Source organism: Stomoxys calcitrans, chromosome 1, assembly GCF_963082655.1.
Source record: "Stomoxys calcitrans chromosome 1, idStoCalc2.1, whole genome shotgun sequence".
Taxonomy (NCBI): domain Eukaryota; kingdom Metazoa; phylum Arthropoda; class Insecta; order Diptera; family Muscidae; genus Stomoxys; species Stomoxys calcitrans.
This window is the reverse complement of record NC_081552.1, coordinates 72816055-72843351: the sequence shown is the minus strand read 5'-3', so window position 1 is coordinate 72843351 and position 27297 is coordinate 72816055. Positions and strand designations below refer to the sequence as shown.

Sequence of the window (27297 nt, the reverse complement as noted above, 5' to 3'; positions counted from 1 at the left end):
ATATAGTTCCCATATTTTGTATATGTCTCACGATTTTAACTTTAAGGGTACACGCCTTAATCAATACAGATTACAACATTTTGCATAACGGTTTACTCTATGACTCCTAAAGTATGTAGGATTTTGGTCGAAACTCTGCATATCAAATTAAAGCGAATTTTAATTTGACGAATAAGCCTGCATATACAATGTGGTGTAGGGCGGCTCTGCCTGACTTTAGCCCATCCTTACTTGTTAAATATGAAACAACTGTAAAGTAAAATTTGCATAAAAAACAGAGATTTATTTGCATGAGAGACAAGATTTTCATAAAATTTTTCAAAAGTTAAAATTTTATTGAAATTTTTCCACGTTTTGCGATAAATTTATTCGGCCTTCATACAAAGATTCATACAATCATAATTCAATGAAATTTTTTCTAAAGCATAAAATTTTAATGAAAACTATTCTAAACAAAAATTTTAATCCCATTTTTTCCAAACACAAAGGTTCAATGAAGTTTTTTAAACAAAATTTTAATGCAATTTTTTCTAAAGAGTTTTTCAATGAAATTTTTTTAAAGACAAATTTTTAATAAAAGCTTTTTAAACTCAAAATTTCGATGAAATTTTTCCCAAACACAAATTTTTAATGCCATTTCAGTTAAGCCTTTTCTACGGAAATTTAAATGCAATTTTTTCTAAAGAAGTTTTCAATGAAATCTTTTTTAAAGCCAAAATTTTATGAAATTTTGGCTTAACACAAAATATTAACAAAATTTTCTGAAGATTCAATCTACTATAGAAATATCAAAATTTTATTTTTTTTAATTAAAAAAAGTTTGAGTCTAAATTTTTTTGTTGAAACATTTGTTTCTACTTTGTCCGGAGTCGGAATGATTTTCACCACTCCGAGCAAAATTGCTCCATTCCAAACTTTGACTCCGATTTCAAACTTCGATTCCGACTCCAGAGCATACCATTACCATCTACCAGCAAGATTGAGTGGACCAATAAATGGAAGATACAACTGGACGACATCAACATTCACCTATGACGTCCACCATATTTTTTTGTTGGTGCCCGCTTGAAGTAATTGGTCGAATTTCGGGTACCCACGACCTCATATATATATATATATATATATATATATATATATATATATATATATATATACGTAGTTTTAATAGGCCATCAATTTTTTGGAGATAATGCACTCATAGAAAAAGGTTTGCTTACAATAGCAAAGTCTGCTGAATATTAGTAGTTAAATTTGCTGCTATTGTAGCAGTAGTTCTACAATTTCAGGGCAGTAGGCTTATTGCTGCTGTTTTCTAAAAATGACAGCTGATGTTAGAAGAAAATAAAAAAAAAAACAAATGTAAATGTGTGTCTCAGTGGATGTTTAGAATCACCAATGAACGTATACTTTCCAGAAGTTTTTTCTTTAAATTTAGATACAAAAGGTCATGCTAGTCATTTACTCTTAAGTAGAGCAATAACAAAAATGCGAGCGAGCTCAGCCAAATTTCGAAATGTATACCAATGGATGGATCAGGTATCTTCTTTCCAAACATATAAATAGCATACAATTTTTTTCAGCAGATTTTTGTTCTTAAAACAGCAGATATTGTTTGCTGATTTGCTGGCCTAAATGTTTGGTAATACAGCTGCTTTCCATTTTCAGCAGACAAAAATTGCTGTTTTAACAAACATTTTTGCTGCTTTGAGTAGCCAATTTGGTTGAGTGTAGGCTGATTTCAACAGACAGAGGGACGGCCATGGCCAGATCATCTTGGATTTTTACGACGATCAATAATTTATACTCATCGGTATAAGTATATGGCAGCTATATCCAAATATAGACCGATCTGAACCATATTGAATACGAATGTCGAGGAGCCTGACACAACCCACTGTGTCAAATTTCATCAAAATCAAGTAATAAACGTGCTTTTATTGTCTCAAGAAGTTAAATCGGGAGATCGGTACATATATATATATTCAAATATAGCCCGATCTTGACCATACTCGATAACAATGTCGAGGGGCCTAACGCAACTCATCATATACGGATGGATGGATGTATGTATACCAATGGATGGATCAGGTAGAATCTTTACAGTTACATTCCAAAATTGAAATCATCTCTTTCAACAAAATTTTCAAAAAAAAATACCTATAGTTATCAAAAAAGTAACAGGCAAACATAAAAAATGACATGACCTTCCTTTTTCAGCAGATTTTTGTACTTAAAACAGCAGATTAAGTTTGCTGATTTAGCTGACCGAAATGTCTGTTATTACAGCGCTATGTTTGCTGAAATAGCAGTAATATCTGCTTTCCCATTTTCAGCTGACAAAAACTGCTGTTTTAGCAAACATTTATGTTGTTTTGAATAACAAATTTGGTTTTTTGGATTTTGGATTTTTACGACGATAGGGTCGAAAATAGATATTTCGATGTGTTGCAAACGGAATGACAAAATGAATATACCCCCATCCTTCGGTGGTGGGTATAAAAATAAGAAGCAAAGAAGAAAGTTTCCTCTACTACTCCATGCCCATTGATGAAACATTCATCGACATCAACTCCAGGTCCTTATTTCTCCTTATAATCCTTATAAATGTGTGTCTCAGTGGATGTTTATAATCACCATTGAATGTATACTTTCCAAAATCTTTTTTCCTTACATTTTGAAACAAAAGGCCATGCCTGTCATGTACATATTAGCAGAGGTACAACCATAAAACAAAATTCAACAAAATTAAAAAAAAAAAATATTTAAAAAATGCCTTAAGCATTGAAAGCAACTAACAGGTGATTATAAAAAATAGTATGAAAAATTTTTCAGCAGATTTTCGTACTTAGAACAGCAGATTTTGTTGGCTGATTTAGGTGACCTAAATGTTTGCTTATATAGCAGCCCTATGTTTGCAGCAATAGGGTCTACTTGCCCATTTTCAATTTCAATGTTTGCTGTTAGTAAAAATTTTTGCTGTTTTGAATAACAAATTTGGTTGAGTTTACCCTTATTAATTGAGTTTGTATTTGAATTATTTTGATTTCAAAAAGTCATATCGTAATATCGGTACTTAAGGGGGCCTATATCACCAAATTGAACGGTGGTGGTTGGTTGAATGGTGGTGGGTGTAGAAATAGATGTACTACTATGGACGCGCGGAAGAACGCCATTGTACGGGAATGGGCCGATTCTGGGCAATAATTCAGGCAAATGGTGGTCATATTTAATAAAAGATAATGGATTCTGAAATTTAGATCACTTCCACACATTTTTTCACATTTTAATCAATAAAAAATATTTTCACACAAGAAATGTGGTTGTTTGAATTGGTAACATTTCGTGTCAGCTAGCCTGTTGTTTTACACTTAAACCCAAAAAATATTTAAAAGTTGTTTACTCGTTTGTAAACATAAGCCTTAGTCCGAAAAAACGGCTAAAGCCATGTTCCAGAAGTCATATAATTGCAGTACATATGAGTAGAAAAATGAACGGACAAGAAAATTATAATAACATAGACATTTTTTTCCCATTGAAAATCCGTTTACCTAGCTAATTGTTTAAGCCGCTATTACACAGAATGTAGTTGTCTTGTGACATGCCAGTTTTTGTATACACATGTTATTTAAAATGTTTGTCAAAATTGTCAGCTTAAATGCGATTAATGATTTTTGCTTAAAAATCTGAACAAATCTGATTTTTTTAGCGTAAAAATTGTAAAAGTTGTGAGAAAGGTGGGGGTGCGGTTTGGGGTTGCTTTCATTCGACTGACAACAAAAACAGCTGATTTCCTACATACCGCGCAGTAGAGCCTTCACGCGTTAAATATGATGAAAACTTGTACCTTTTCATTTATTTATTCAACAATCTATACCTGTACTGAAATTACTTCAAAATTAATTGTTGAATCTAATTTAACATTTCACCAACCAAGCCCACAACTATAAAGTCCAACCACGTATGCTTTGGTGCTACTTATATGCTCCAAACAATGGCAACCCTTGTCTATGCCACACATTCTTGTATCCAATCTGAAAACTGTTGCTTGTGTGGTGGGGGGAAATATAGCTAGGAAAGAGAATGAGAGAGGTTGAGAGAAAGCATTGTATTGGGGGCCTGCCACGGAGATATACATATGTGGTGAATGAGAACAAAAGAGTATACGACTTGTTGCTGTGCTGCTTATTTGATATTCACCGAATTCAATTGAGAATGAGAGTCGTGGTAAAGTCGTTCGACGCCTTGTTGATGATACTCTTGAGGTGAGCTTACACTTGGTGTGTTGTTGTTGCTATTGTTAGTAGCACTTTTGTTTGCATTTGTTGTTGCTGGTGCTCTGCGTTTGATTTTGTTTCTCATTAATGGCAGGCACAACCAACAACTTCGATTTTTAGTTAATTCTGAGATCTCGTATGGAGTAGAAGTGTTTTTTGTGTCTCGCCGCCTCTCTGCCTCTTCTGTTGGCCCATTCGTCTTTTGCTGTGTTAGTGATCAACAACAACGCGTTCATTTGTGTCTTGTTATTATATTTTTTGTGTGATTTTAAAATTTTTCTTTGGGTTTGCTATATTTGTATAGATGTGTTTGTTTGTGTCTAAAAGCCCCCAATTGAGTGAGTAGAAAAAAAAGCAGAAAGACAACACGACGAAGAATAAAAGGAGAATTATATCAAGTAAGAAAACAAATGTTTGAATGATGATCATCATTTGCTGCTGTTCTGTTGGAATTTGTTTTTCGCCTTTCTCAAAATAAAGTTCGTTTGGCGTTCGGGTGCCTTCCGTAGATAGTCTGTCTGTATGTATGTATGAGCATGTGTGCTGTGTTTGTAATAAACAGTTGCAGAGCTTTATTGACAGCAGCAGAATATTTCCCACTAACATTATTAGCGGCAACAAGACGACCGCAGCAATAACAACAATACACTCAAGTTTTCCGCAAATACAATAGCGTCGCCCTATAGTGTAAAAAAATCGTATCCAAACGAATCTTGAATCTCTTGTGCTGAATGTGTGAGGATGGATGGCTTCGTTTTAAGATCTTTCTGTTGTTCTTCTATTTAATAAGTGTCTGTCGTGGATTAACGAGGCAAATGTTGATGACGAAGACAACAACAGTGACAAGGGTGATGAAATAGGTAATGATGATGATGATGACGGTGAAGTGTAATAAACAAACACCCATGAGTAAAGAAATATAGTTTTAATTCAGAAACAAAACGAAAAACGTGTTACAACAAAGCAGCAAGACAATAAAAAAAGAAAACACGTGTGATAAAGAACTTTGAGGAAGAGCTATGAGTTGAAATAGTGAAATTTGAAAAAAAGAGAAAATAAAAACTAATTGGAAGTAGAAAGGCAAAGCAAACTACGAAAGAACAAACAAATACAAACTCTGTGATAAAGCAACAAGAAATGCCGCCGAAAAAAGACCCAAACGCCCACAATAACAACAACAACAGTAGCAGCACAACAACCACCACAAACGTCGTCGAGTCATCAGTCAACTCCAACAACTCTGCCAGCAGTGCAGCCCCTAATAGCAATACTAACGCTAATTCAGATTCAGTTGCATCGTCTAACAACATTGTATCTGCTACTACAAACAACAACGGCACCACTATTGTATCCGTAATCATGCCTGACGCCGGCCCCGAACAACGCACCATTGCATTTCAGTCGAATGCAAAATTATGCCGTTTGGTACGAAAATGTCCCTGGATGTATGATCGCACACATCATAATTATGCCAAAAAACATATCTTGGATAAATCATGGTGCAAGATTGCACGAGAATGCAATGATTCGGGTAAGTTTTGTGCAGAAAAACATAATTTTATATTTTCAGAGTTGCCATAGACTTGAAATAATTTTATGGAACTTATTATTTGCCAGTAGGGTTGTCGTTTTAGCTGATACACTGAAAAAAAAAAAAAATGAAAAATCGGTTTCAATTACGAAATTAATTAATTCAATAATATTTTTACTTGAAACTTCTTTAAATACGAATATGGTAATTGACATTGATCGCTGTTTTTAAAAAGGAGTATCAGAAAAATTTTCAATTTGAAAAATAATGGAAATTTTCATTATTTTTTTATTGATCCAATCAAAAAAGTGATTGGACATTTTTGAAGCGTTCATTCATTTATATAATTGGTTATTAAACTGGTCGAAATTTTAAAAATTTAAAACATATGTTTTCGAAAAGTCCAATTTTAAAATAAAGCATTTATGTATTCCTAGTCCGTAAAATTTGTTTGCCATTGATATATTTCTCTAAAAAATAAAAAAAATCTTTGAATCTTGACAAGTCTTTTAAGGTATATATGTAGGTACAACAATTTTTTAAGGTATCACCTTAGATTACATTCTTAATTTTATTTTACAAAGTTAGATTCACATAAAACAGCATTTGAATGAACTATATTTCTTACACTAAAAAGAAAAAAATTCAGATTAAAAAAATATTTAATCAATTATCTTTTTTAAATGAATACACATATTTTAATTTCCAACTAAATTTATGATTGAAAAATTTTTGTTGACATTTTTTTCGGTGTATTTTCCGAATCGGTTCATAACATGATATATCTCCCATATAAAACAATCGGCTCAAGAAGCCAATTTGATTTGGCTTCTTGAGCCTATAAAGGGTGCAACAATTTTCATCCTATATGTCTGAAATGGTGGGCACAATAACTCCCGCTGTGACTTTTTGTACAATGACTTCTGCTGTGACTTTAAACGATTTTTGATTATGGTTCAAATCGGTTCATAGCCTTATATATCTTCTATATAAACTGATCTCTCGATTTGACTTCTGGGTGAAAATATTTTTAATGACTATGACCTCGAACGTTTATAGCTTGTATGATTCAAATCGATCAATAACCTGATATACAAACCTGTTCCGATTTTCGAAAACGCAAAACGAAAAAATGCATTTACTTTATTTCTTGTAAACCTTGTAACGTCGGTTTTTGAATGTATACTCTAATCAAACCTCTATATAGTAAGAGGAACCTCAAGTGATTTCAAATCTTAAAATAAAAGAATTTCGAAAATAAAGGCAAAACAATTTTTTGCGTTTTGCGAATTCGAAAACCGGAATAGGCCTGATAGTTTCCATATAAACCAATCTTTCGAATTTACGAGGGTTGCCTTTTATATTTCGGGATTTGAGAACAAAAACAAATATCAGTCATCGAAAATAGCTTTATTGTTTTTCAATATATTCCCCTTTAAGATCTATACACTTTTGCATGCGTTTGAACCAATTATCGAAGGACTTTTGCCACTCTGATTGAGGTATCTCCAAAACATGCACTCTGAATGCATCAAACGCTTCTTCAGGTGTCGATTTATTTTTTACGTACCGATTGGTTCCAAGTCAAGGCGGATGGCTCATCAAATAGATGTTTTGAGTGCTCAAAAATGCAGTTGTTTGAGCCGATGTGTGAGAGCTGTCATTAACGCGGTGAAGAGTGATCCGTCTTCGGCGGTTGGTTTTCCTGATTTCTTGATGGTTGTATACCACTCAGAATTGATTGTTCTGCGTTGTTCTAGTGGTAGGATTGCGACATGTCCAGTTTTTTCCGGAAAAACAGGCGATCATTTGCTTGAAGGTGCTTCGTGCCCGAACAACTTTTGTTGGATTTGGCTCAGCTTGAAACACCCATACAGTGGGCAGCTGTTAACTTTCGGGCTTATACGCGTAAATCCACGATTCATCACCTGTCACGATGTCATAGAGGTGTTTCGAAGCACCGCGATCGTATTTTTGGAGCATTTCTTTCGACCAATCGACACGAGGCTTGCTTTGAGCGATTGACAAATTTTTTGGGATCCAACGCGAACAAATTTTTTGACGGTCAAATGTTCATGCAACACTGAATGTATGCTGGTCCCACTAATGCCGACCTTCACGAAATTCGTCTTGGAGTGAACTACGACCTCGGTTGAATTTACCATACCATCGATAAACACTGAGCTTCATGGCCAAAATTTGAATTAAGTTCATCGATGCACTGATGTTTAGTTAATCCGGTCCTATAAAGGAATTTGTATAATTGATTAACAATTTTGCAATTTAGATTTATGATAAGCACAAAGACCGATTTAAAGTGGTTATTGTTATAAACCAGTTATTTGAAGGTTGCCCTTTCTTTTAGGCAACTTTTTACTGGTTTAATAAAAATAAATAATTGATATTTGTCACATGGATAAAAAAATATTTCATTAATCCATTGTATCCAATCAGAAATCTCTTCTAATCCGTTCACGCTTCTGCCGAACCGAGCTTATTGGCGCTTATTTTCATGCGAAAAGAAATTTTTTCCATGCCACAGTGAATGCGAGAATCAGCGCTGATCGGAGTTAAAATTCTGTTTATATTCCATGTGTTTTGCTTGGATGTATTTATTCCTGTTGTTCATTTGTGTTTATAAAATTACATCACACGGCAATGGATTCATCTGATAAAGAGAATTTCGCTTCTTCTATCGTGATTAATGCCACTATTAACACCAATGAAATTGGAAAAACATCAAATTACACTTAAAAGGAGTGAATTTTGTGAATTTTATTATATATATAGTGCCCGAAAAAATTTCACTTACCATTTGATCGATATGTACTTTTATTTAAACATTAAAAAACATGCATACAAGTTCGTAAAACACTTTGAAACTGTTTTCCTGCATTCGATCGGTTTTGCTCTCCGCTCTGCTCGGCGTTCACCATGTTATGTACAAGCTTTTTTGTATTGACTTGTATGTAACCAGTTTTTTCGCACGCACAATCTTTATCGCACTGATAATCTCCGCTCGGCTTTCAGGGCGCACTCTGTTCGCACCCTAATCTGTATGTGTATGCATCGGACATCTAAAGCTGTCTTCAGTGCTTTAGAAGGCGTGGTTCTCATCTCCCCACCTATGCCAAGACTACATATTCTCTGCATCCGTTGCAATGCGCCTACGTTGCACTTATTCTCCGTCGCCATCCACTAAACGATCAAAGTGTAAGATAATAAATCTTTCTGTTGAGAAAAAGTGGGGCTTGAATTGGTCCACCTTCGTCTTCCTCGCAACTGGCGGATTTCAGTCTTTTCTGCGATAACGTTCAGACTCCAAGATCTAGCCCAGTCGTATGGAACTTCGAAGACGCTTTCGGCCTTCCTGCATAGCTTGTTGGGATCCCTACCACTAGGAAGTATTATAACAATGTCTACATAGCAAGTGAACAAAGCTTCATGGAACTTGTCAAATTACATTAGTGACATGGCGACCATTTACATGTTTGTATTGGCTGTATATACAAACTCATATTGAAAAAACTATTTTTACGAATACAGAATAAAATAGAGATACCTTTTTTTCATGTGGCATTTTTATTATATTTTTCGTAAAATATTTCGGAAAAGGCGTGAAAAGTTGAATTTTGTTACAAACCTTAATTTTGATGGAAAAAAAATATATAAATGTATCATAATTAATTTTAGTGCATCCCAAAGGAAAAATTAAAAAAAAATATTTCTTATCAAATTCATATACATTTCCTTTTTATTTACAACAAACTCGGAGTTTAGTTTTTATTTATTACGGAACTTAAACATTTTTCCATGAAAAGTTTCAAAGCGATTGCGCCAGAAAACAGGGTAGTGATGAAAATTTGAATTTATTTAACTTTAAAATGTTTTCAATAGAAATCTTCTACCAAAGTTAATTTTTGCTGTACATTTTCTTAAGTATTTTTTTTTATTTAAAATTAAAATCAAATTTAAAAAAAAATTTTAACATTTTATACCTATAGAAAATTTGGCCATAACTTTGGTTTTTTTCATATTTTCGGTTTTTTTGCTTTAATTTTTGAAAATTAAAATTGTTTGAAATCCTTTGTTTCAAAACATTAATACTTTTTTATGTTCTCTTAAAAGTCCCCCTTTTTGCCTATTTTCAAAATGCCTTTCTAGTAACTCTGGCTATAGGTCTCTGAAAACATTTGGATGCAAAATTCGACCTTAATCACCTTTAATCACTTGGTCGATCCACTTGTAATTGTGCTGGTTTACCTACTTGTTCTGTTAAAAGTTTTGACAATATTTTGCATTATTTCCGGGTGGCTTACGGGGTGGGGTACTCGAGGTTCTTGAGGTCATTTAAGCGCGCATGCTGATAATTGAACTGTAGCCGCAATCCAAAGCAATCCAATTACTTTTTCTAATCTAATGACACATATTTTTAAGAATTGCTTAAAAAAGGACAAGCTATTATGACTATGAGTCAAAGGAATAATATTTGAATGCATGTGCGTTGGTTTCTTACTACAATTTTTCACAAGAAAGATAAGACGTTGTTTGTCACATATTTTTTAAAAATTTGGCGACATTTATTGGCTTAGGGTTTTTTAGGTTTAATTCTGAACAAATTTTAATAAGAAATCAACATTGTTGAATGTTTGCTTTTCTGGCTTCCCTAAAAATCACTCGCATTCCCTTGCTAATTATCATAGTCATTCTTTTGGGTTTCCTTTTGTTCATTCGTTTCTTCTTTTGTTCGCCCAGTTGTAGTTGTGATGATAATTTCATTTAACTACACAACTATGCCTTCTCGCTATGTGTATCTATATCTTTTTACCATATACATTCCCCGCAACCTATCTCGATCTCACTGCAATCATAACAATTTCTATACTTGCCTAAAATAACGCTTGTTGCTTATTCTTCTCTTTTTCTCTTGTTTGCTACATTTTTCTTCATATGCTTTGCTTCTTTTTCTTCGTTTCCAATAAGCACTGGTACAATATTTTGTATTCTTACTTTGCATCGGTATTCACCCAATTCTTCTTGCTGCCATTTGAATTTCTCGTCTCTCACTACGTTTTATATTTTACCTTTTTTTATTTTTACGTTGTCTCGCCGTTTCTTGTTAGTATTATAGTTCGGTCGGTCGTTGATTTGTACGTCCGTTCGTCAGTCAGCCAACAAGTCGTACGATGTGATAATGAATCATTACATGCTGTGTGTGAGATAGATACGAAAGAGCAGCCAGCCAACGCGTTCACTCTGCCGATAGGTATAGCACAAAGCCCGAAACATAAAGAGCCACCAGAGTGCGAGAGCGGAAGAGAGAAGTATAAGAGCCCCCTAAAAGAGATATTGGCTAGGTGATTGTAGTTGTTTGTCTGCTTGACTCGGACGTTATATGAGATACCACATTCGGTATTGCATTATCATACCAGAATCGAATTGTTGTTGGGGTCAATGGCAAACAAAGCAGTTGCAGAGAGCTATTCAAGTTCTCTTAAAATCTTCTCTTAACGGTTAGTGGGGTGTTTTGTCTGTGGCCTAGGTAGATGCCGTTCTACATAGATGCATGTACGTACACACATAAATAGTTGTGTATCACTGCACTATTAACAGTAGTGAGTGTATAGTCATTTAACCTTTGCATGTCCAATACAATGCCCATCCACAAGATATGGAGTGCAAGCAATGCAGTATTTTTCTGCAAGCTTCCATAGTATGGGGGCGTGCGTACTGGTGTGTACAAATCGAAATAATTAAACCAATTACATAACAATACCGCCATCTTAATTGATATTGAAATGTCGAATACAGTTTATTTTAAGTACTAAAATAGACTAGACTGCCACTGTGGTATTATGGGAAATTATGTAAAATTGTATACAGTCATTTAAAAAAAAAGCCGTCTATCTTTATATTTCTAGTTAGTCTTACCAATAGTGAGTTCCAATATTCCTTACTCTTTTGTGTACAGTTGCGGTCAAAATAAGAGCAGCGCGGCAATATATAAATATTTTTTGATTTTATACCATAACGCGGACTTCCTTGCAATCCGACTGTCATATTTACATATCATTGTTGTGCGCCAGTACAAAACTAAATAAGCAATACGTTATTTATTTCAAAAGTTGGTCGTGGAAAATCTTGTAATAGGTTGGATAAAAGAAGTTAATGTCTGAAGAAGAAACTTACAGAAACCTTAAAATTTTACTGAATTTTTCTTCAAAATTGAAAAAAGAAAAATCATTACCACATAAAATTAAAGTAAAAATAAAAATAAGAAATGAAAAATAACAGATAGGTCGCATAAAACTAAGCGATCGGAGAAAAATGTAAATGTATGCACCTGCAATCCCTAACAGACTATGATTGTAATTAGAGACAGTGTTTGTCCATCCACTCTTATGGATGTATCCAGGAAAATTAATACTTTTGAGAACAATACATATCTCAACGTCATTACTTATTTATTTTATCAATACGAACCCAAGTGGGTTATATGTTGATAGAAATTAAACAAAATAGGGATTAACACATTTTTACATGATACTTAAATATATAAATATTAAAAATTTAAATTTTTAGTATAAAATTTTAATGAAACCAAAATAAAAGAAAAACTAAGATCTAAGACCCTAAACAATTGAAATAAAAAAAGCAACAAAATTTAATTAAAACTTAAACCCTAAGACCACATCGCAAATCCTTTTAACAATAATAAAATATAAGTTTATGAAACGTAAATGTGATGTGGTAATTGTTAATGAATGAATAAAAATAGATTCATTAATTCGGTTAATTATTTAGTTTTTTTTTTTTTTGAAAGTTTTAAATAATTTCTTTTTTAAATGTGGCAGAACATACTGAAAAATATTTTATATCACAGTTAGATTATTGCAGAAAACAGAGGCATACAGTGTTCAAAAACTGCTCAAAGGTACAACCGAGAAATTCCTTGGTAAAATGAAGGTAGTCACGTCTACAGCTTTTTCCATAAACAAACTGGAAAATGCTCTGAAAACTAGATTGCAATCTGGTGATGTTAGAACGATTCAATCCCATGTAAACTTCGGCACCATATAAAATATGAGGCATAAGCAAGGATTGTGCAAACATATATTTAATTTCAGTTGGTAGTATAAGATTTAGACTGTAAAGTTTCTTAAGAACTAAATTCAATGTGAGAGATATGAGAAGTAAACGAAAGATCATTATCAAGTTCGAAGCCAAGTGAGTTTATATGCCGGATATACTTACAGACTTAGGAACAATATTAAGTTGACCGCTGCTTAATAAGTTATTTATCTCACCAAATTTAGTTGAAGTGTCTAGGTTTTAAGGACTGAGATTTAAAGAAACCAATGTTTAAATACTGTTCCGAGCAAAATTGCTAAATGTAAGAATCATCACTGACAATATCACCAATAAAATTAGCAGAAGCCATCATAAGAATTTAAAAGGATGAGCGGTGGACTATAATCAAAAAACCTCATTAATATATTGTAAAATATATAAAACTAGCTGACAAAAATTAATTACTATCATAGTTTGCTGACTTAATTTAAACTAGAAGATAACATTCTAAAAAAAAGCTTATATAGAGAGATCGGATTAACTTCAAAAACAGAATTATCCCGATTTTAACCCACCCACACAACCGTATAAAGGAAAAGATTTTCTGTAATACCTTGATATCTAGAAGAATGTATATGCAATTTTTGTTAAAACACAAACTGCATATCCTTACCCACCCGCCCTATATTACAGTTTGTAATATCTTTCATTAATAGGCGATTTGAAAAAAGAGAAACTCGCAGTATGTTTGGATAAACCATGTCATTAAAATGTATGAGACGTTCGTAGAAATTAAAAACATAGTCCTCGAAACATAAAACGAAAAAACATTGTGGATCAATTGGGGGTGCCTCTCATACAAAGGTGTTGATCCTTTATATTGGTTCCCCAACATCATGAATGCATCCCAATACATTGAAATAATCCAAAATATTATGCTCCCATATGCGGGTATTGAAATGACTTTATCTTGCCAATTTCAAGAAGATAATGATCCGAAGTATACCGATCTTTTAGCAATAAGGTGGTTTTGAGAAAATAATAGCAACCTTATTGAATGACCTACATAGCCATCGGATTTTAATCGAATAGACATTTGTGGTGCGATATCGCAAATGAGATGGCCACAGTAAAATCCAATAGTAATAATAATTTTTGACACGTTATTCAAGGGCCTTACAAAAATCTGAAGGAAAGATTCAAGAATATTGTAGATTCACTGAAACGCCTTTGTGAAGAAGCTTTACTCAGCATAGAAATCCATTCAAAAAAAGATAGTTAAAATAAGTTATCTGAATTTTGTGTTATGTTTTAGTTATCACTGCTATTATTTAACCGCCCTTTCAGAAATAAATACATTTTTACCTTATTAACAAAGCTTAATGAAGACTTAAAATAGGTTCATTTGACAGTTCTATAAAAGAAATCTGTCAAATGAAATTATTTCAAACATTATTATTACAATTCTTGTTGGTTTCTCTTTCGAGGCGAGCTCAATGAGTGGAGATTCAAATGGAAAAGGAAAGCCAAAGATAGCAACACACACCATCCACTAAGGGACGCGTTTCGTCTTTGGTAAGAAGACTTTTCAACCATATTAGGTGCGATGGCTTCATTATTTTTACATTAAGTTTTGTGAATACTTTCTTGAGAAGACTTTAACATTTTTACTTCTGTTAAAGAGTAACAAATAAACGGTCATACAATGCCCGTAAACCTATGAAAAAATACTTTATGCTTTCAAAAAAAAAATAATATTTCGTTTTGTTAAAAGATTTTACTATTCAGAGCTGCTATTTTTTTACCGCAGCTGTACGAGTATATCTATGTGGCTCCCACCGCACAATTGTAAACCAGAATAAGGATATGTAAGACTAAGGCGGCATTCTTTGGCCCTTTGAGGGTTTCATTACATCAATCCTGATGTGTGTGAAGATAAATACGAAGAAAAAACCAAATGCCCCTTACGTGTGGGATGGTGAAATAAAACTTTTAAAGTAAATCGAATTTTATGTTATTTGAAGAAAATTTACCACAATGATCATACGGCAAAAGAACTTGAGACAGGTACATACACACATGTCCTATTTGGAGATGCAAGCTCTGATTCTCAAAACATCTCTTGACCAGATCGACTTGACTGATATTGATTTGTGCTGCGGTGTTTTTCCAACACAGCATCGTTTTCCACACAAGAGACTATCATGTTTTTGATGTACAATAGAATGCCTTTAGAATTTGTACAATTTACATGTTCACCGCTTTCGAGTATTTGAACAGGTTTTTAAAGTGACCCCATGGATCAGTTAATTTTTATTAAAATTTAACTTCATATAGCGCTAAAGACATTTTTATTCGATTTTAGTTTATGTTGTTGTTAAAAATAGCGAAATCATATGATCTTCTGGTTAGTTTAAAGAAAATTTGATCAAATAAATTTTTTCTTCTTTCTGTACATATGGTAAACTATCGTGTATAACTTGTGTTTAACTCGTTTGAAATTAATTGTTGGAATGAAATGTTTGGAATTTTCACTATAAATAAATTAAAATGTTTAAAAATTTTACAAAAATCTTTCTTTCTATTTGGGCCAATTATAGATAAATCGTAAAAAATAATTCGTTATTCCGATTATATGACAAATAATCGCGTAAGCAAATTTTAACTCATTTAAAATTAATTTTTTGGAATGAATTTTTTACTTTACTTTTAAACTTTTACTTCCACCGTAGCGCAGAGGTTAGCATGTCCGCCTATGACACTGAACGCCTGGGTTCGAATCCTGGCGAGACCATCAGAAAATATTTTCAGCGTTGGTTTTCCCCTCCTAATGCTGGCAACATTTGTGAGGTACTATGCCATGAAAAACTTCTCGCCAAAGAGATGTCGCACTGCGGCGCGCCATTCGGACTTGGCTATAAAAAGGAGGCCCCTAATCATTGAGCTTAAACTTGAATCGGACAGCACTCATTGTTATGTGAGAAGTTTGCCTCTGTTCCTTAGTGGAATGTTTATGGGAAAAATTTGCTTTTGCATTTTACTGTAAATAAATGTTAACAAATATACTGCAAAGCCTGTGTTAAAAAAACAGCCATCATTTTATTTGTATGTTGACATTAAAATATACAATGCTTAATATGTTGTTTTCTATTCAACATAAAGTTTGTAAAGGTTTATAACCGTTAGCGCCATATAAAGAAGTTCCTTAGATTCGCTGCTGCTCACTGTATCAATTTGATTTAGATTTTCCAGGTCCATACTATTTTCAAGACGCAAAATTTTATTATTATTGCTTAGTTTCAGTTTAATACATACCTACCGACAAAATAGGTGTATGTTGGACTTTGATTACTAGTAGAAAAACCATTGGATTAGCAGCAGTATTCTTTTAGTGAATTAAATATCATTTCCCACTACTTTTTTTTTGAAAATTTCTGACAACACAGTTAAATAAAACATAAAATTGCTCCAAACACTTTGCATGGTTAATTTTAATGCTTACCGGGCCATGTCAGTGAATTGAGAAATAGTGATCATCATTACATTCAGTTTCTTCTAATTCTGTTCTTGGATAAAAGAAAAAAATATTTGAATAGGAAAACGTCATAACTTACGGAATTTACTGGAATTACGGAATTACTGGAGACGATGGCAATATGGGAACGAAGGTTCGATCAGACTGTTACTCGTGGACAGTCAGACAGCGCTGAAGGCTCTGGCGTCCGATCTAGAATGGTTAGAAGATGCAAAGGCTTCTTCGAATCACGGGAGAGACTGTCAGGCTCAGCTGGTTTCCGGGCCATCAAGGGGTGACGGCGGCCACTAATAGATCGCTGTTTGGCGTATATCGTGCTGCGAAATCAGAGAGCCCTCCGCTGTGCGAGCTTCTTGGTAGGGATGAAGCATCCTATGATAGCGTGGGTTGGTGCTGTGGAAAGCAGGGTTGCAAAGGTTCTGTGGCTATATCGTAGAACAGGACGTCACACAGTGGGATGCGAACAAAATTATTGGAAATAAGTATGCAAAATTTATGATTATGATGGTTATAGCTGATATATAAGGTTATGTGCAAATTTTAAGGGTCATAGATGGCCCGGGGACTCATAGGTAGGCCTTTAAAGTTGCCCACTTCGGGACTGCATTGTTTTGTTTGGCTTGCCAGAAGCGCATTTATGGTCCGATTTTTTGTTGGAAAGTGCTCGAAAGCCCCTACAAAAAACTTGTTTTTGCGAGCGCGACTTTTTTTATACCCTACACCACTACTGTAGTACAGGGTATTATAACTTGATGCATTTGTTTGTAACACCCAGTAGGAAGAGATCTAGACCCATTGATAAGTATATTGATCGACTCAGAAATATTTTCTGATTCGATTAAGCTATGTGCGTCTGTCTGTCCATGTTAATTTGTGCACAAAGTACGGGTCGCAATTTTCAACCAATCATCTTCAAATTTGGCACAGACATTTTTTTAGTCAAGAGACGAAGCCAATGGAAATTGGAAAAATCGAAATCGGTTCAGATTTAGATATAGCTCTCATATATATGTTATTTATATATTGTTATTTAAACAAAGATAATTTAAGAATTTCATCGATTTTTTGTGCCGATAAAGGACTTCATCGGGGCTATCCGGTACGTACAACCGGCTGCCATATGATTGAGCGTTAGTATTTTGAATAAACATCAAACCAGGCAGTTTATACCCGTTATATCCACCCTCATTTTTAGGAACAACTTCAATTCTCGTAGGTATTAAATTAACTTACAGCATGTCTCTTTCGGGATACTCCATGCTTTTTGAATTTTTTCCCACAGTTGATATTTATTGGTGCAGGGAAGCTTAGACACTTGTCGCTTGAGATCACCCCAATGGTTCTCAATGGGATTGAGGTCGGGGGACTAACTTGGCCACTCAACAACGTTCAGATTATTTTTCCGAATCCATTCACTCACCAATTTTGATGAGTGTTTCGGGTCATTGTCCTGTTGAAATCTCCATACAAGAGGCATGATTTCCTCAGCGTATGGTAGCATAACTGTCTCCAACAAATCATTGCAAACAAATCTATCCATTGTGTTTTCAATACGATGTATCGGACCTACTCCCTTCCAAAAAAAAAAAAACAGCCACATACCATGACATATCCGCCTCCATGTTAAACCGTTTTTTTGGTAAAGGAATTTGGTTTTAAGGAATTTGTTACGAAGTTTTATGTCCACGACCCATCTAACATTGTTATAAATTGAATTTAAATTTACATTTATGAAAACGCATGCAAACGATTACCGAACGTGTATTGACCGTAAACGGAAAGTAGAATTCAGTAAAAACAAAATTTTACGTTCCGTTTTCGTGTCAGGTGATAAAATTTGAAGTTTTAAGAAATTTTAAAACCAGAAATTAATGTTTAGAAAACTGCTATTCTCCTATTCTATTTCTCTGTGGCAATTATTATAATTTATTGTAAATACTAAAGCTTAATTGGGTAGTCCACCGTGAAAAGGTGGCCAGTCTGACCTCTTGTGAAAAGTAAATGTTGTGAAAAAAGTGAGATATATGTATGTGACAACAAGAAATTAAAAGAAGAGAGTAAGAGTAAGCGCCAATACGGTGATGCCGTATCCGCTAATCTATGTTATCACTATGTCGTAAAACTGAGGTCTATTCAGGGATTCCACACACTCCTCCACGCACTTCGACCTCACTGTACTAGAGCCCACGGCCTTGAGGGCCGCCATATACACATACTGATTTCGATCCGACACACGATGATAATAAGCACCACATCAGTTGTAGCTCTGAGCTCCAATTTGTTTGGTGTTCATTTTCATTAGGAGAAGCTTAGCGGAGAGCTACCGGGCGAGTCCACAGGTTGCGATTAGTCAAGGCTTTGTATACGGAGTAGCTGCAATTGAAGTCGCGGACAATCAGCGGTATCGAATGGAGAGTCTACTTGAGAGGCCGGGCGGCAACGGCTCTTGCTTAAATATTGAGTGCCTGTTACACTCGATGTGACAAGACGATTAATTGGCATCTTTTAATAACCAATGGCCATAACGCTCCCGTGGCGATCGGTGAACGGAACGAGCTTGAACAGAATCGCTACCTCCATATACAAATGTCGCTGCAACATCACCAACAACAATTGATTTCGAAAACTGTAAATCCCTTCCCATAATTTCTTTTGCGTCTATCGTTATGGCAGATAGGTCTCCCTGAAATATTATGTGTGCCGCAGTATAGTCCCAATCCAGTTCCCGTCTCCTGAAACCCTCCTCAGTTTGCCCACCGCATCCATAGTGTCCAGAAGGGAAACTTGGCCGTATTCTGTCTCCCCGTGCGGCTCAGGGCGATGACTGTCGATCCATATCCTCGTTGTTAAATGCCCTCTCAATATTTGAGAAGGCCGCCGCTGCGTACTCCTTCTGTTGGCGAGACGCCTCAACTTTAAGCATCACTGCTGGGAGGGCCGTCTTCTTCAACCTGCCCTTGAGTTGTAACTCACCTTCAAGTAATTTTTTGTTAAAAAATTGTTTTGTTGAAATGTCAAATGCTATGTTTGGTAATAAACATAATTGCCGCTTTACATTTACGATACACTTGTTCTACATTCACACTACATTTACGAGAGCATAACCAGGCCTTAAATCAAAAAAACTTCTCTTCATTTGTTACTATAAGCATTTTCAGTTGTGGAATTCCCCTTTTTATACCCTCCACCGTAGGATGGGGGGTATACTAATTTCGTCATTCTGTTTGTAACTATTCGAAATATTCGTCTGAGACCCCATAAAGTATATATATTCTTGATCGTTGCGACATTTTATGTCGATCTAGCCATGTCCGTCCGTCTGTCTGTCGAAAGCACGCTAACTTCCGAAGGAGTTAGCGTGCCACTAGCCACTTGAAGTTTTGCACAAATACTTCTTATTAGTGTAGGTCGGTTGGTATTGTAAATGGTCCATATCGGTCCATGTTTTGATATAGCTGCCATATAAACCGATCTTGGGTCTTGACCTCTTGAGCCTCTAGAGTGCGCAATTCTTATCCGATTGGGATGAAATTTTGCACAACGTTTTGTGTTGCCAAGTATGGTTCAAATCGGTACATACCCTGATATAGCTGTCATATAAACCAATCTGGGGACTTGACTTCTTGAGCTTCTAGAGGGCGCAATTCCTATCCGATTTGGCTGAAATTTTGCTAGACGTTGTTTATTCTTACTTTCAACAACTGTGTTAAATAAGGTTCAAATCGGTTCATTATCTGATACAGCTGCCATATAAACCGATCTTGGATCTTGACTTCTTGAGCCTCTAGAGGTCGATTTGCCTGAAATTTTGCACGACTGATTCTCTCATGACCATCAACATACGTGTTTATTATGGTCTGAATCGGTCTATAGCCCGATACAGCTCCCATATAAATCGATCTCTCTATTTTACTTCTTGAGCCCCCAAAGGGCGCAATTCTTATTCGAATTGGCCGACATTTTACACTGGTCTCCAACATATAATTTAATTGTGGTCCAAACCAGACCCTACCGTGATATCGCTCTAATAGCAGAGCAAATCTTTTCTTATATCCTGTTTTGTCTAAGAAGAGATGCGTGAAAAGAACTCGACAAATGCGATCCATGATGGAGGGTATATAAGATTCGGCCCGGCCGAACTTAGCACGCTTTTACTTACTAACAGCATTGCTTGATGAGAGTTATTTTCTAACATTTCTGTTAGTTAAAAAAAAACTTACATCTATTTTTCTGTCCACATGTGTTCGTATATACATCGCCCTAATTGGATTTTTGAGCCGTACTTTTTACAATTATAACATATTTGCCCTGAATTTGATACGCATTTCATAACCTGAAAACCTCGGTGGAGTTTCATTAAATATGGTTCAGAATTATATATAGCTCCCAATTGGTACCTATAGGGTAGGTGTAGGGTACTATACTCGTATAGTCGGTACCGCCCGACTTTTGTCTTTTCTTACCGTTTTTTTAATTTTTTGCACAGGCTGTACCTTTATTTTATTGTTTGTGAGAGTATTTCTGAACCGACTTTAAACATTTTATCGGATTAGGATAGCTTACAGAATTTTCGTCGTAGCCTTCACACCTAACATAGCCGATGAGTTGTTCTAACCAAATGACGTCTTTTGTAACTCTGGCTTTCCTTTTCCATTGCAAAAATCTCCGATCATTGAGCTGACAAAAAAAACTTAAAAATAAAAGTTTTCTATATTTTATATGCTATGGTCCGATTCGTCAGTCAAAAGTTATGCAAATTACAAACAAAACAAAAAAATGTGAAAATGGACATTTTGGGCATATTTTGGCCAAACAAGGTAATTTCATCGTTTTCAATTAAGCTTAACGTAGGTGCGTAGGTGAGCAAGATCGACGAGATAGTAGATTTTATGAGTCGGAAGAGAATATGGGTTGTGGCGATCCAGGAGATAAAGCTGACCAACATCTGCAGCTTGCACAGTTGTCACGGATACAATATGCTACGTAAGGATCGGTCAAGGAATGGAGGTGAGGGATTGTAATACACCATTCCGTGCAGTATAGACTCATTGCGCCTGGCGTTGGCAGTCAAGTCTGGTACTGCCGAGATGAAGCTATACAACGTGTACATACCGCCGGTTGGTAGTTGTGAGCCAGTTAAGGGCTAAGCGTAAAAGCCCAACATAAGTGGGGTACTGTGTGGACACAATCGTCTGGTTCTAGGCGAGTTTAATGCGCATCTCGTTTCATGGCATTTTCCCCTCGGTAACGACCAGCGGGACATAGATTTGGCAGAGCAGATTGAAAGCTCCACTTTTTGCAGGGTGAATGAGGATGCCCCCACTAGGATTACGAGGAGATGTAGCAGCTCGCCAGACATTTCCATTGCATCCCCTGATCTCCTGAGTGACGTATCCTGGCAAGCCGTAATTTCTTTGGAATCAGACCACATCGCCATAATTCTCACCATCGATCGACCACCCGACTTCATAACCTCTGAGGGACGAACGTTTATCAATCAGAAGAAAGCCGATTGGGTCGGCTTCAGAAAGTACACTAATCGCCGCTTCAGTGAACTGACACTCCCTTCGAATGTGCCAGTTGTCGAGAAGAAATTCCGAGACATCATTAACGTAGCAGCCGTTCGCTTTATACCAGCCGGTCGAATACCCCAAGTGCGGCCCACTTTCCGGCGCAGGTCGTTCGTTGTACGAACCCCACTTACCCCAGAATCAGCGAGGGTTTCAACATGACGGTGCCACATGCCACACTGTACGCGTAACGATGGACTTATTAAGAAGCGAGTTCAGTGAATATTTTATTTCAAGTTTGGGACCGGTCAATTGGCCGGCTAGATCGTGCGATTAAACGCCTTTAGACTACTTTTTGCCGGGCTATGTTAAATCTTATATCTATACAGAAAAGCGCGCTTCAATTGACGCATTTGAAGACAACATTGTAGCAAAATGAACGGTATCTCACGAATATTTGAAAGAGTATGCCAAAACTGGACTAAGCGGGGTGGACCATTTGAGGCGCAGTCACGGTCAACATTTGCATGAACTAGTCTTCAAACATTAAATTCTATGGACCGTACTATCGACTCAAATAAAGATTTCATGCATTTTTCTGATTTTTTTTTAACTTTTCAATAGCTCTTAAAAAATCACCCTTTAGTTGTGATTGGTCATTGCAACGTCAAGTCTTTGTCATCCGTTAGAAACCATTGTGCAAATTTGCAGTCAAGTGGGGATATTCCCGAAAAGTTAACAAACCTACCTGTGAAAAAAAAATCACAATCCTTTCCACCTCAACCTTTCCTTAACGTCTGGTTCAAATAAATTCTGTGTAATTCAAAGTTTTTACCATAAGTGAGAGTATGAACATAGTAGACCCATGGTTGTTGTTGTTGTAGCCACATTTTCATATGGAGGTGGCGATCCTCGTCAAGCTCCCGTAGGTGACCAGGCTCGTTCCGGTCCAAAGGACCGATCGCCGCGGGAACAGCGTGACCATTGGTTATTTAAAGGCGCCAATAACCCGCCTTGTCATATCGATCATCAAAGGCACTCAGTATCTGTTCAAGAGCCGTTGCCGCCCGACCTCTCACCGAGACTCATCGCTCGATACCGCTGATTGTCCGCGACTGTCGTTGCAGCTACTCCGTATGAATCCACTTTCCGCAACCTGTGTACGCGCCCGCTAGCTCGCAGCTACGCTTCTCAAGACAGCACTGAACACCATGCAGATCGAACCTCATTGTGCGAGCCTGTGAGGTGCTCACAGCTATCCCGTGCCGGGATACCCATGGTGTCCGTGTCGAGCGTCTATCTTCACAATAGCTTCTCACGGGTCCTTTAACCAAAGTTTCAGGCTTCTGAAACTTTTTTTGCAGCAGCCATCACCATTTAGGTGACATTCAAACACTGTGTCCTGTCCTGGATGCCGATCTGGTAGCCCATCCCTTATCGATCGTTACATCAACACATCTCCTACTGTTAATTCCTTTGTGTCATAAGGCCTATTGCGCAGTGCTTAGTTATGGCTCATGTTTAAATACTCATAGATCTTTTGTCAAGGAAAGAAGTTTGCTTATACTTTTCTGAGCAATGTCTGGCCAAGGACTCCTGGTGATCTGAAAGTTATCTTGATCCCGCGGACCATTTCCTCTATGAGCTTTAATAGGTAGAACTATGGTGCTTATGCGCATTTGCTCGGGACGGGGCACCGTAGAGTGAAACAGGGAGTTCCCCAAGGCGGGGTGATATCCCCGGCACTGTTTAACCTCTACCTATCCTCCATTGCACCCCCTCCAGACGTATCATATGCGGATGATTGTACGATCATGGCATCAAGTCCCCCACCCATTGTTGACATCTGCGTCAGGTTGAACGTCTACCTCAACGAACCTGTCTCATAATTCGCTGTAAGAAATCTAAAGATATCTGCCACCAAATCTTCAGCCACATTGTTAACTACAAATACGCGTAAGGTGAATACCGAGTTGACTGTGATGGTAGATGGGGAAATGATTCCGACCATCAAGTATTCCAAAATACTTGGTGTCACATTTGGCAACTCTTACACATTCTCCCCACATGCCACTGTAATTTGCGATAAAGTCAAAATTGGAAACAAGGTCCTCAAGTCACTTGCCGGCAGCACTTGGAGTTCAGACAAAGAAACCTTGTTCACCACGTAAAAAGCAATTGGCCGGTCTGTGGTAAGTTATGCAGCGCCAGTGTGGTCTCGTCAGCTTTGTAGCACGCAGTGGAATAATATTCAGACCTGCCAGAATGCCGCTCTCCGAATTGCGACGGCCTGTCTCCTCAGTTCTCATGTGGACCATCTCCATCAGGAGACAAAGATCCTACCAGTGAGAAGAAATAACTACATGCTGTCCGAGCAATACGTTTTGGGCTGTTTTCGCAGAGACCATCCAAGTCATAGATATCCACCGCCCAGAAGCCTTAAGGTAGATCTACACGATCTAGAGCGTGAGGTTCATCGCTACAAGAGAGAACCTCTAGATCAAGCGGCATATCAAGCAAGTCTTGACAACATTCATGCAGACACGGTAGCAGATGCGGTAAATAGCTACCGGGTGAATGTAGTCCTTGGAAAGTGACCGCCTCCCATTGTACCTGAAGAAATTGACCTCCTCCGGCAAACCAGAGTAGTTCTGGCTCAATTACGGTGCGGCAGCTGCAGCCGCCTCAACTCCTACAGAGCAAGGATTGATGTCGACGTGCAAGATGTATGTCCCGATTGTAACCAGGGACCACACGATACACGTCACCTGTTTAACTGCCCAGCCAGACCCACTCGACTCAGACCCAGATCCCTCTGGACCCCACCCCATCTTAGTCACAGAGTTCCTGGGTCTCGACACTCAACAGAATCAAGCAGACGAAAGATAGAACACAACAAACTGCCACAACAACAACAGAGATCTTCGTAGCGTATTCGTCCGCTTTCTCATTTAGTGGAGTGTTGTTGTGGCCAGGTACCCAGATCAGAGTTATGTCATCATCATATTGTGCTGCTATACTGTCCACACTTATGAGGGTAGAGAATTCATTTATCCCAAAACTATGAGGACATCGGAGTAGATCTCTAATTATTCAGCCAACGTTTTATAACGATGGAGGTAATGTTCTGAATTTTCTCGAATTTCTGAAAACAAGTCTGTTTTTGTTATAGTCCTGCACCATAAAACTGCCCTATATGTAAGTTTAGGTCTTATGATGGCAGCGAACCTTAGAATTATTCTTGAGCTAACTCATAAAATATCCTTTACGGCGCGAAGAGTTCATCCCTAGCCCACCCATCTTTGGCCAATGCATAAGTCTCCTGTATAATCTTTCCCTAATCGTTGATTAAATCTTTCGTTCACCTTTCAAAGTTAAAGTGTTGTTCATTCCAAATGTGCTGCAGTTCGGCTCAGGTTCTACAAACGCCGTTCTCCTGCAAACAACAAATCGATATTTGTCTCTTTCATTAACATAAAATTATTTTAAAATTTTTGTATCCTTACTTATACCCATTTACATTTTTCCCTCTTACAGTTGCTTCCTGTAAGGAACGTTGGCGCAACATACGTGCAGCGTTTGCCCGTTCCATTAACATCTATAAAACGCACAGTGGCCCGAATCGAGTGAAACCCTACTATCTGCACAAGGAGCTGTCATTCTTGGTGAAGCCCATGATGGAGGGACGTGATAAGAACGATGATACACATGAGGCCTCAGAAATCAGTGCTAAAGATGAGTACACCGAAGGTGAAGAAGAGGAAGATGACGGTGAACAAGACGAAGAGGACGATGAGCAACAGGCTATGATTGGTGACGACGACGATGATTTGCCCGATGATACTGCCGATATAAAGTCAGCGTTTGAAGCTTTGAATCCCGACATAAGCATACATCATCACAAAATGATAAAGAAGAATGGTAGCCAAAACAATAGTCACGATTACGATGCAATGAGTTCGAGTATATTTGAGCCCCATACGGAATTTTCCACGAGTGATGTTGAGCATGATTTTCATGACACTCGCTTTGATGATACCATGTCGCAGACCACCGATATGGATCGTCGAGCTTCGAATAATGCCCTGAATGGCATCGGCAACAATATTGTGGGCACAAAACGACCCATGCATTTGGATACTGAGACCATAGATGCGAAACGGTTTAAGTTGAGTCAGATTCCCGCTAATGCTAGCGAGCCGGATATACGTTTCTTAGAGGCCCTATTGCCGGACATGGCCTTGATGAATACACGTCAGAAAATAGTTTTCAAAAGAAAAATCTATCAAACCTTGGAGGAGGTTTTCGAGAACTCGAATGATTTTCCCAACCCGGAGCCCCAAACTCATCATCCGAACAATCACAATCAGCGCATCTCTACACCATTGGTACATTCCAATAGCAACAGCAGCAACAACCATAGTCTAAATAACACCACCACCACCACCACCATGCCGGGCGGAGCCCAGGTGAAGCAGACGGTGCTGACGGTGAATTCCTCAACAGCTCGTAATTTGATCAACAACATTGCCAACTTGAATGAGACGGAATTGCAAAAAGTCAATGGCTTCTTGCAGTCTACGTTGAGAGGTCTCAATACCACCAGTGTCAGCAACAGCAGCGCCCTGGGCAATATAACTGCCAATGCAACGCGCCTTACCAATGGAGGAGCTACGGCAACTGTTATACCTGTAAGTAGTGCAGCAGCCCGTTTGCTGCAGTCTACACCGAAAATTACCATAACCAAGGTGACATGCCCACCGCCAGCTTCTTTGCGTAATTTGGCCCTAAATAAGCCACCTTCACCCAGTACCGGAACAGTTTCCACCACCATACACCATCCACCAGGACCGGTGATTACTTCAAATGTCCATTCAACAACTTCCTCGACAATGGGCAATCAACAGACCACTACCATGAATAGTAACACCAGCAATAGCGCCATCGCTAACAGCAGCAGCAGCAACAACAACAACAACAACACAAGCAACAGTAATAACACTTCACCATGGAACCAACTGCTGCCCATAGCCATCAAGGATGAAATAGAAGATGTGGACATTGATTGACCTAAACTGGAACAACAGGCCATCAGCTTTGAGGGGATAAAATTTGGGCAAACGCTTCTGAAGAGAGTTGCATGATGAAGTAAGGAAGAAAGCTCGCTGATTGGTCGACCGATATTGGAAGGATTTTTCATTATAAGTTTTGTATTTAAAATTAAACTATTTGTAGATTGTTGGAAATGTCCATGTTAATTAGTTACTTCAGAAGCAGGAAGTTAAAACCGTCGTTCCCTCATTCAAAGGAATACTTAATTTTGTATGCAAAAATTCCCGCTCCATGCACTAGTAAATCCTGTAACTTTTTTAACTC

At 37.1% G+C, this 27297-nt stretch overlaps 1 protein-coding gene and 1 long non-coding RNA gene across 7 annotated transcripts; one reads left to right on the top strand and one right to left on the bottom strand.

The window, feature by feature from the left end:
• The first annotated feature begins 4391 nt into the window (after positions 1 to 4391).
• On the top strand, positions 4392 to 27297 carry LOC106085595 (probable serine/threonine-protein kinase DDB_G0282963). 6 transcript variants are annotated; one of them, XM_013249905.2, is made up of 3 exons: positions 4392 to 4483; positions 4579 to 5805; positions 25459 to 27297. In XM_013249905.2, exons 2-3 carry the CDS (start codon positions 5412 to 5414, stop codon positions 26988 to 26990), a joined length of 1926 nt encoding a protein of 641 aa, XP_013105359.1. In that variant the 5' UTR covers positions 4392 to 4483; positions 4579 to 5411; the 3' UTR covers positions 26991 to 27297. The 6 variants fall into 6 exon arrangements, with proteins under 6 accessions (XP_013105359.1, XP_013105360.1, XP_059226265.1 ...); XM_013249906.2 differs by having other exon boundaries at positions 4411 to 4483; positions 5065 to 5805; XM_059370282.1 differs by having other exon boundaries at positions 4468 to 4483; positions 5209 to 5805.
• LOC106085596 (uncharacterized) lies at positions 15983 to 16438 on the bottom strand. Its single transcript, XR_001220995.2, has 3 exons — positions 16379 to 16438; positions 16196 to 16310; positions 15983 to 16135 (listed from the first exon to the last, which is right to left on the bottom strand). It is a non-coding gene; the product is annotated as an uncharacterized LOC106085596 (long non-coding RNA).